General features: G+C 46.2%; 1 protein-coding gene across 6 annotated transcripts in view; it reads left to right on the top strand.

Annotated features, from left to right (window-relative positions):
* Window positions 1-2330: 2330 nt before the first annotated feature.
* LOC108544300 (oligophrenin-1) overlaps window positions 2331-10430 on the top strand; it is a 61980-nt gene continuing 53880 nt past the window's right edge. For 4 of the 6 annotated variants that reach the window (XR_001889795.1, XR_001889794.1, XM_017895362.1 and 1 more), the window contains exons 1-2: window positions 2369-3069; window positions 3213-3370. Coding sequence is in view for 3 of the 6 variants with exons in the window: in XM_017895362.1 (XP_017750851.1) it covers window positions 3217-3370 (154 nt within the window). In the remaining 3 variants the exon portion in view is untranslated. Of the gene's footprint in view, window positions 3070-3212; window positions 3371-5186; window positions 5684-10430 lie in introns of those variants that run through there. The other 2 variants (XR_001889796.1, XM_017895363.1) reach the window with 2 other exon arrangements.

The following is a 10430-nucleotide window of genomic DNA, read 5'->3' as shown; positions in this document are numbered from 1 at the left end:
AAGTTTTATTTTAATAGAGATGGGGTTTTGCCATGCTGGCCAGGCTGGTCTTGAATTCCTGACCTCAGGTGATCTGCCTGCCTTGACCTCCCAAAGTGCTGGGTTTACAAGTGTGAGTCACCATGCCCTGTGTGAGTTCTAATTTTAACCCTGTTTCTTCTTCAGTATTTGTTCTAGGGAATTTGTTATTTCTGTGCTTTAGTTTCATTGTCTAGATAAAGGATAACACGGATGACTGTAAAACACCTTGAGTATAGGAACTCAGATGAGTATGATTGAATCTAACACCAATAATGTCAATAGCAGTTGGGCGCGGTGGCTCACACCTATAATCCCAGCACTTTGGTGGGGGCTGCAGTGGGTGGATCCCTCTAGCCTAGGCCAACATAGCGAAACCCCATCTCTACAAAAAAATACAAAAATTAGCCAGGTGTGGTGGCATGTGCCTGTAGTTCCAGCTACTCAGGAGGAGGCTGAGGTGGAAGGATCACCTGAGCTCAGGGAGGTCAAGGCTGCAGGGAGCCGTGATTGAGCTATTTATTGCACTTCAGCCTGGGCAACAGGGTGAGACCCTTTCTCAAACAAAAAAATACATAAGTAAATAAAATTTTAAAAACTGTCACTGGCAATTTTTATAGTGATGAAAATATATGTATAGGCTCTATAAATAAAAGTATATAGCAGGTGTTCAAAAAATGCTTGTTAAATGAGTGAATGAATGCTAAAAGGAAACTTACTAGTGTGAAAACAATATACCCATTGAATGGGCACCTTCCCTTAGTACCTGCATTTTCAACCCATGGTGCATTTAAAGCTCATTTTGGACATTTTCCCATAAATTAACCTTAAAGATAAAAAGAGTAAGAAACAAAACTTTTCCCTGAGATGTGGCTACTTATTTATTTTCAGAGGGCTTTTTCTCATTGGACTCTTTGCCATTCTGCTATATAGTGTAGTGGTCAAGTTGGGCTGAAGTTCAAGTGCTGCCACTTAACTAGTTGTTTGTCCTTGGGCAAGTCACTTAAACTCTCTTTGACCCAGCTTCTCCATCTTTAAATGAGTATGATAATACAACCAACCTCATAGGGTTGTTTTGAAGATTAGTGAGGTGGGCGATAGGTTGTGTGGTGGGTAGAATAATGCTTCCTCCTTCACAGATGTCCATGTTCTGATCCCTGAAACCTGTGGCTATGTTATCTTATGTGGCAAAATGAAATTTGCAGATGTGATTAAGTTAAGGATGATGTGATGGGGGAGATTATCCTGTGGACCCAGTGTAATCATAAGGGTCCTTAAGGGGAGGCATGAGAGTCACAGTGATGCAGCATGAGAAAGACTTGACTGGCCAGGGCTAGCTTTAAAGAAGGAGGAAGGGAGCTATGAGCCAAAGGATGTGAGCAGCTTGAGCCGGAAAAGGTAAGGAAACAGATTCTACCCTAGATACCTAGAGTATCTGGAAATGAACACAACCCTTCTAACATCTTGATTTGATCCGAGTGAGGCCCATTTCTGATTTCTGCCTTTTGGAGCTGTAGATTATAACTTCATGCTGATTTAGGCCACCAAGTTTGTGGTAATTTGTCACAGCAGCAACAGGACCCTAATTCAGGTGGGTTAGCCACTATTAATCTATTTACAACCCCCTTCCGTTCTGGCTTTCCTCACAGGGCAATCTAATCGAAACACTTCTGCAGAATTAAAGGGATCTCTTTGCCCACGCACAAACTATTTTTTAGTTTTTTGAGCCTCTACCTAACCTTAGTCTCAAGACAGTTGCCTTCAAGGTAAGCTGCAAGACAATTTATAACATCCTCTTCTTAGACTTTCCACTTACACATGGAAAATCATATGCATTAATCATTGGCGTCTGCCACAAAAGCCATGCTCTGAGGTCCTATTCAGGAAAATATTAACTCTGAATTATGGCCTCCCTTTCTTTGGCAGGGGGCGCTGAGCTTCATAGATACCCTAGGGTAGGAGTCAACCCTTCAGGTGGAAGGCCCACGGGAATTAGAGCGCTTGGAGCAGGAGACGTGGGAAAAGAAAGAGGAAAAGAAGTTGGTAGGTCCGAAGGAGGCTGGAAAGAGGGGAAGGCAAAAGAATACACAACCCAGCCGAATCATGGGAAGTGAGAGATGGCTTCCTGCAATCTAGTCTTGCGGGTTCTTGCTCTAGTTTCGGAAACTTCCCCCGCAGAGTCCAGCACCGCGCACCTGCCCCTTGGGGCCGGTCCCTGCTCAGGAGCCCGCGGCAGGCTGGGAATGCCGTACTGGGAGACCAGCCGCCCAGCCGGGGTGGTGCGGAGACTGCAGGGAGGAGTCTCGGGGAGTGCAAACGGAAAGACTACATCTCCCAGGCCGCCACGCTTTCCAGCTGGAGTCCTAGGGCGCTGACTGCTCCCCAGTTTCCGTAGGGAAGCGCTGGGCCACCGCGGCTATTGTGCGTCGCGCTCTCGCCCTCCTCTTCCCGCTGCGGTGTCTATGGAGCTAGGCTACGTTTCATTGCTGCCCCGGCTTAACCCTTCCGGCGCCTAACAGGACAGCCGGCCGGCTCCCTTGCACCAGGAAGAAGTCGTAGCAGCCCGCGGGCCCTGGTCACGAAACCCTAAGGTACAAGGAAAACAGTTGAAGGAACCAGAGCTCTCCGGTTTGGTCCTCGGGCTTCACTGGGGCGGGGCGCAGGCGTTGGCTTTAAGAAAGGGGAGGGGACAGTGCAATCCGGGTTGCCCGCGGAGTTCGGCGAAGGAAGTCTTCCGCTCGCTCGGGAGCGAGGAGCCTGTAGATAGGCTGCTCCCAGCTCCAGCTCTAACCTCGTCCACACCCTGGGCGGGCCCAAGTGTCACGTTTGCAATTGCTCGGGAAGGATCCGGCCCGTCTCCGGAGGCAAGTCGGGCTGCGGTTTTTGCTGCCTATCTGGGGAGGCGATACCTAGGGGGCATGCTGCTTGCTAGGCAACACCCTGCCGGGATCCGACTGCGGTAGTTAGCTCTCCCTGGCCCTGAAGCCGTTGCCGGGGCGCCTGTTTTCCGTCCAGACCAGCCAGCGCTCCCCAGGAGTCTCATTGAAACAGGTACCTGTCCTCCAAAGGGACGGAGGCCGTGAGTTTTCTTAAGCGGGTCGCACGCTCAGTCCGTCCCCTCTACTTCCTCTAGTGTGCCATTGATGCCCTCTGTCTTTGTGTCTTCCCCGTTTCCCCCTACTCCCGGCCATCAGAACCATGGGTCATCCCCCGCTGGAGTTCAGCGACTGCTACCTGGACAGCCCCGATTTCCGCGAGAGACTCAAGTGTTATGAGCAGGAACTGGAGAGGACCAACAAATTCATCAAAGACGTGATCAAAGACGGCAACGCGCTTATCAGCGCTATGAGAAGTAAGTGCAAGGCTTCGATGAGCTGTTTCTCTGAGCTGGTGTGTCTGGCCTTTAAACCTTTCCACACCACCAAGGGAAGGGAGATTGCAGGGTGACTCCCAGCCCAGATCTCTGAGGTGAATGGGTTTCCCACACTTGGGGAGTGGAGGTAGTAGAAGTGGAAAGTGGTAGATACAACCAGAACTTTGGGCCTTTTCCTTTAGTGGTTTTGACCTTATACGACATGATCTGTAGCTGTGCCAGGGACCCTCTTGCTCAGCAATTACCCTTACTTGGCAGATGGTTGTTCTTAAGGGACAATCTGCTGTACTGATAGACATATTCAGCACCCCTGTCTGGGGAAAAGTGACATCCAAGCTGACCAAGGAACTGCCCCAGCACCTCCTAAACAATTGGGGATTAAAGTCAGCAGCTTGATTAATAATTTTGTCCTGGTCTCTGGTTGCTACAGATAAGTGTGGGGGGCAGTAAAAAATTCACCATGGCAAGTTATTTTTTTAAGGAAAGTGCCTTTGCCCCAGTGAATTATTTTCTTTATCACACTGAGCTATGGTTTAGGTCAAGGTCAGTCCAAGTTCAGGATTATTGGATGGCTTCACATGCCACTGAATTCTGCTTGAGTGTAGAACAAAGAGCTGCCTACTTACTCCCTGCTACAAGGGGCCCAGCCCCCAGGAATTAAAATAGGGATAGGGTTGGGGGCTGCTGGGCTGAAGGAACTTCACCTAGCTTGGCTTTTCCAGTGGTCACAACTGACTCAGCTGTGGGAAGCTCTCTCCTTCCCCCATTGTGTGTGGAGGTTTTCTTTCTGCTGGTTGGCAGGTGGCTTGGAGTAAAAGAAAGAATAATAAACATCCCCAACTAGAGTGCAGGCAAGCCAACCCTTTATGCCAAAGCATATACCCAGGAGAATGGAGGGTAATGATTGGGTGGAGTGATAATTAATTTTTTCTGTCTGAAAGATGATTGTGAAAAATAAAGTCAGAGTCATTGGCAAGTATGTCCTATATGGTTATAACTTTGTTTTGAGTGAATTTATCACCAAATACAGGGTCTAGGACCAGTGTGGCAACCTTCTTAGGCAGATGCAGTCAACCAAGAGCAGGGAGAAAGAAAGATTTGAAAGTGGTAGTACGAGGCCGGGCGAGGTGGCTCATGCCTGTAATCCCAGTACTTTGGGAGGCCGACGCGGGTGGATCACCTGCGATGAGGAGTTCGAGACCAGCCTGGCTAACACAGTGAAACCCTGTCTCTACTAAAAATACACACACACACACACACACACACACACACACACACACACACAAACTAGCTGCGCATAGGTGGTGGGCACCTGTAATTCCAGCTACTTAGGAGGCTGAGGCAGGAGAATCACTTGAACCCAGGAGGTGGAGGTTGCAGTGAGTTAAGATCGTGCCATTGCACTACAGCCTGGGCGACAAGAGTGAAACTCCATCTCAAAGAAGAGAAAAGAAAGTGGTAGTACATTGGTAACTGCTGCCAGCTGGTATTTCTTGTGCAGCCCTTCTGATTTGCCCTGTGGAGTCTGTGCTTTTCCTGCACATGCCCTCTGCCCACTTTTGGTCAGAATATGTACACCGTTGAAGTTCCTGCAGGTCATTTGATTGTGTTTGATCTTTTAATGGTTTGTCTTATTGTGGCCTGACCAAGAGTAAACTCCTGGTAGTATCTGAAATGCTGATCCTTAAAAAGTTAAGGATATGCAGATTGTGCCACATAAATAGAAAGGTGAGAGTTCACAGAAAGGAAAAGGAGGAATGTTTCAGCTTTGTTGTGTTTTGTTTACATATTACAGTAAACTGCTTGGTGCTGTATCCACAGTAAAACGAATCTCATCATAAGCGCTAGGAATAGAATGGCTTTGTGAAGTGGATGGTAACTAAAAGTGTGCTAAAAATCACGAGCTAAGGCATATCAGAGAGATTAAGATTTGTAAGAAAAAAAGCAGTTCAATAAAACATATGGTGGAAGGGCAAAAGTTTCATAAGCTAGGGGCAAGTAAAGGTTTTTATTCTTTCCTTTTCTTTCTTTTTTTTTTTCAGTTTTTGTTTTTGAGATGAAGTCTCGCTGTGTTGCCCAGGCTGGAGTGCAGTGGCATGATCTCAGCTCACTGCAGCCTGGATCTCCCGGGTTCAAGCGATCCTCCCGCCTCATCCTCCCCAGTAGCTAGGACTACAGGCATGTGCGACTGTGCCCAGCTAATTTTTGTAATTTTTGGTAGAAACAGGGTTTCACCATGTTAGCCAGGCTGGTCTTGAACTCCTGACCTCAGGTAATCCACCCACCTTGACCTCCCAAAGTGCTGGGATTGCACAGATGAGCCACCACACTCGGCCTCTTTCCTTCTTTTCTAAGACTCAAAGTGATAAGAGTCAACAATTAAGCAGATCCAAAATTTTGCATATAAGCAAAAGATCCAAGAGATACTCTAGATCAGGGGCTCCTTGAAATTTGTGGTAGTTTTCTGTTTCTGAGTATACACAGAAAGCCAAAAATAGGACAGGTAGAAAATAAAACCCAGCAGCTAACCCATTCTCCATTTCTTTCCATTCAATTGCATGGATTCTAAAAGTCTGATTAGCTAGAGGCAAAGGTAGGATGTTTTCTACTGTCTTGACCACAGTGATGTTTATACTCCCACTCTCCTTCCTCACACTGTGCCAGCAGAGCGACTTTCTGAAAGTAGGTAGGGTGGAAGCAAAACAAAGTTATGCTCTTGCTCTATGTTGAGGAAAAAGGAACACTGGAATCGGAGTTAGAAGACCAGGATTATGTTCTTGGCTTCACCATCTTGGGATCTAACACAAATCACTTTTTTTTTTTTTTTCTGAGACAGATTCTTGCTTTTTCACCCAGTCTGGAGTGCAGTGGCTTGATCTTGGTTCGCTGCAGCCATCGCCCCTTGGGTTCAAGTGATCCTCGTGTCTTAGCCTCCTGAGTAGCTGAGACTACAGGCACACACCACCAGGCCTGGCTAGTTTTTGTATTTTTAGTAGAGATGGGTTTCACCATGTTGGCCAGGCTGGTATCGAGCTCATGGCCTCAGGTGATCCACCCACCTTGGCCTCCCAAAGTGCCGGGATTACAAGCATGAGCCACCGCACTTGGTCCCACAAATCACTTTTCATTTTTCTTGTTTTAGAGACAGGGTCTTGCTTTGTTGCCCAGGCTGGAGAACAGTGGCACAATCATAGTTCACTGTCACCTCTAATTCCTGGGCTCAAGTGATCCTCCTCCCTCAGTCTCCCCAGTAGCTGGACTACAAGTACATGCCACCATGACTGGCTAATTTTCAATATTTTTTTAGAGACTGGGTCTCACCGTCTTGCCTAGGCTGATCTGGAATTCCTGGGCTTAAGCAAGCCTCCCACCACGGCCTCTCAAAGTGTTGGGATTACAGGCATGAGCCACCACACCCAGCCAAATCACTTGTTTTTGGAGACAGAGTCTTGCTCTGTTGCCCAAGCTGGAGTGGAGTGGCATGATCTCAGCTCACTGCAACCTCTGCCTCCCAGATTTAAGCAATTCTCGTGCCTCAGCCTCCTGAGTAGCTGGGATTACAGGCACCTACCACCACGCCCGGCTAAATTTTGCATTTTTTTAGTAGAGACAGGGTTTTGTCTTGTTGCCCAGGCTGGTCTTGAACTCCTGAGCTCAGGCAATCCACCCCTCTCAGCCTCCCAAAGTGCGAGAATTACAGGCATGAGCCACCGTGCCTGGCCCCAAATCACTTTTACTTCATCTGTAAAATCGGGGTAATTATACCCACTTCCCAAGATTGTTGTGAGGCTCAAAGGAATTAAGGGATTATGAAAATGATCTGTAAATGGAAATGGCTAAAGAAAGTTGTTGATAATACATCTTTAGATTCTTAATATATCTGTTGGTGAATGTGTCATTTTCTGTAGGTTTCTGAAGGGAATGCATAAGCAGAAGTAGTTGGAACCCCTCTCGCTTCAATGTGATCTCTTTATAATTGTTGAAGTACAAGGTGATTATAACTTAAACTAATGGAAAATAAAAATACCATCCCTCTGAAAGGTGACTATATTGCCAACTTTTCTGTTTGTCCTTTATTTTTATGTTGGCAGCTTCAGTCCCCAATGTTGTTTGAATATTTGCTAAGCACTGAGGCTAGGCGTTATTCAGAACAAGTGATATGGTCCCTGCTTATATCTCAAGGCAACATGGCACATCTAATAGGTGTTATATATAGTTAGCGAATACATACTATTCATTCAATACATACCTGGACACATACCGTGTTCAAACCATTGTTCTTGGGGCTGTCAGGCATGCAGAGTGAGTCACAGATGGATACTACTTTCAAGAGGTTCTTAGGCTGGTGGGAGAGACAAGACACAGATAGAAATGAGTATCATATAAGGTAGTAGATACAGATAAGAGCCATAAAAGTGGGAACAGGTGGACCTGATGATGTATGACATGAGAGGGAAAGCTGATTTCCCAGTGGGAGCACAAGGGAGAAGCCAAGGAGGAAGCACCATCAGAGTTGGGTAGAATCAATAACACTATCACTTGTTTAGCTGTTCCCATGTGCCAGGCATTACATCTTGTAACAAATTTTTGAGATAAGAATTATTATTCCCATTTTTTAGATGAGGAAATTGAAGTTCAGATGAGTTAAGTAACTTTCTCAACTAGTAAGGGCAAGAGTCTGAATTAGAACCTAGACCTGACTCTAAAGGCCCTGCTTATCCTACTGCATGACACTATTCAGAACAGGGCATTTCATGTAGCAGGAGTGACACAGAATATAAAGGGGACAGCAAATAATTTGAGTTATCTGGGATATAGGCAACAGAAAGGGAGGTTTGGGCTCCTGAGGAGCTGGATTACAGGTGCACGCCACCATGCCCAGCTAATATTTGTATTTTTAGTAGAGACAGGGTTTCACCATGTTGGCCAGGCTGGTCTCAAACTCCTGGCCTCAAGTGATCCACCAGCCTTAGCCTCCCAAAGTGATGGGATTACAGGCGTGAGCCACCACGCCCAGCCTACATTCTTATTTTTTAAAAAAATTGTGCTAACTAAATAAAACATTTTCATAGGCCAGATTCAATCAGGCTGCAACCCCTGAGCTAGATGATGTAGCTCTACAGGTCTGACTCTTGGACTCTGATGGGCTAGGAAAATGGAGGATGACAGTCTTCAGATAGGGGCTTTCCTGGGGAAGCAACAATGGCTGCTCTGCAAATGAACAGAGGCAGAATGATGGTATAATGGGACAAAACCTTGGATATGGCATCTAGATACCTGAATAAGGTGCTGGTTCTGTTACTAATGGGACCTGTGACCTTGATAAGCGATTTCGCTGGGACCCCAGGGTCTGTGGCTTTACAAAGATGGGGCTGGGCAGGAGGTTTATAAACCCACTTGAGCTCTAACATTCTATGACTTACTATTTTTTGCATGGCATATTGTAGTTTCACGATTTGAGAAAAGAATGACTAACCCAATTACAGGACCTTATTTTATGCTTACATAAAATTTCACATTATTTTAGTGTAAATGACTGTATTTAATTTAACAAAAAATTTAAACACTTTTTTTTTTTCTTTGAGACAGAGTTCACTGTATTGCCCAGGCTGGAGTGCAGTGGTGCCATCTCAGGTCACTGCAACCTCTGTCTCCAGGATTCAAGTGATTCTAATGCCTCAGCCTCTCAAGTAGCTGGGACTACAGGTGCATGCCACCATGCCCAGCTAAGTTTTGTATTTATTTATTTATTTTTTAGTAGAGATGGGGTTTCACCATACTGTCCAGGCTGGTCTCGAACTCTTGACCTCAAGTGATCTGCCTGCCTCAGTCTCGCAAAGTGCTGTGATTACAGGCATGAGCCACTGTGCCTGGCCTAAAAGAGAATTTCTAAATACCCTTTTCCAAACCAAGGATAATGTGCTTTTTAAGTATGTTTTTTGTTTTAAGAGTCAGAGTCTCACTCTGTCACCCAGGGTGACATACTTTTAAGTACAGTGGCACCATCATGGCTCACTGCAACTTCGAACTCCTGGGCTCAAAGGGTCCTCCGTACTCAGCCTCCCGAGTAGCTGGGACTACAAGCACACACTACCAATCTTAGCTAATTAATTTTTTTTTTTTTTTTTTTTTTTTTTTGGGGAGGGGGGGTCCCCCCATGTTGCTCAGGCTGGTCTTGAACTCCTGGGCTCAAATGATTTTTCTGCCTCAGTCTCCCAAAGTGTTGGCATTGTAGGCATGAGCCATCGTGCCTAGCCTATGTGTATGTTTATATATATATATATATATAAAACAGATATCAGAAAAAAATTATATCACTAAACCCACATATATACATGCACAACCACACATACATAGGCTTTCTTGGATTAATGAAAACTTACGTTTTTTTTTTTTGTTGTTGTTGTTGAGACAGAGTCTTACTCAGTCACCCAGGCTGGAGTGCAGTGGCGCTATCTCGGCTCACTGTAACCTCCACCTCCTGGGTTCAAGCAATTCTCGTGCCTCAGCCTCCCAAGTAGCTGGAATTACAGGTGTGCGCTACCATGCCCGGCTAATTTTTGTATTTTTAGTAGAGACAGGGTTTCACCATGTTGGCCAGGCTGGTCTCGAACTCCTGACCTCAAGTGATCCACCCACCTCGGCCTCCCAAAGTGCTGGGATTACAGGCGTGAGACACTGCACCCAGCCGAAAACTTGTTTTAAAATAATCCAGGGTCGGACTTGGTGGCTCAGGCCTGTAATCCCAACACTTTTGGAAACCAAGGTGGGTGGGTTGTTTCAGTTGAGGAGTTTGAGATCAGCTCGTGTAACATGGTGAAACCTTGTCTCTACAAAAAAATATGAAAAATTAGCTGGGCGTGGTGGTGCGTGCCTGTCGTCCCAGCAACTCAGGGAGCTGAGGTGGGAGGATTGCTTGAGCCCTGGAGGCAGAGAGGTTACAGTGAGCAGAGATCGCTCCACTGCACTCCAGCCTGGGCTGCAGAGTGAGACCCTGTCTCCCTGTCAAAAAAAAAAAAAAAAAAGAATGCAGTTCAGG

The sequence above is a fragment of the Rhinopithecus bieti genome, unplaced genomic scaffold (assembly GCF_001698545.2).
Source record: "Rhinopithecus bieti isolate Rb0 unplaced genomic scaffold, ASM169854v2 scaffold_26729, whole genome shotgun sequence".
NCBI lineage: Eukaryota > Metazoa > Chordata > Mammalia > Primates > Cercopithecidae > Rhinopithecus > Rhinopithecus bieti.
The sequence above is the reverse complement of the archived record's forward strand: the minus strand, read 5'-3'. Positions and strand labels throughout refer to the sequence as shown.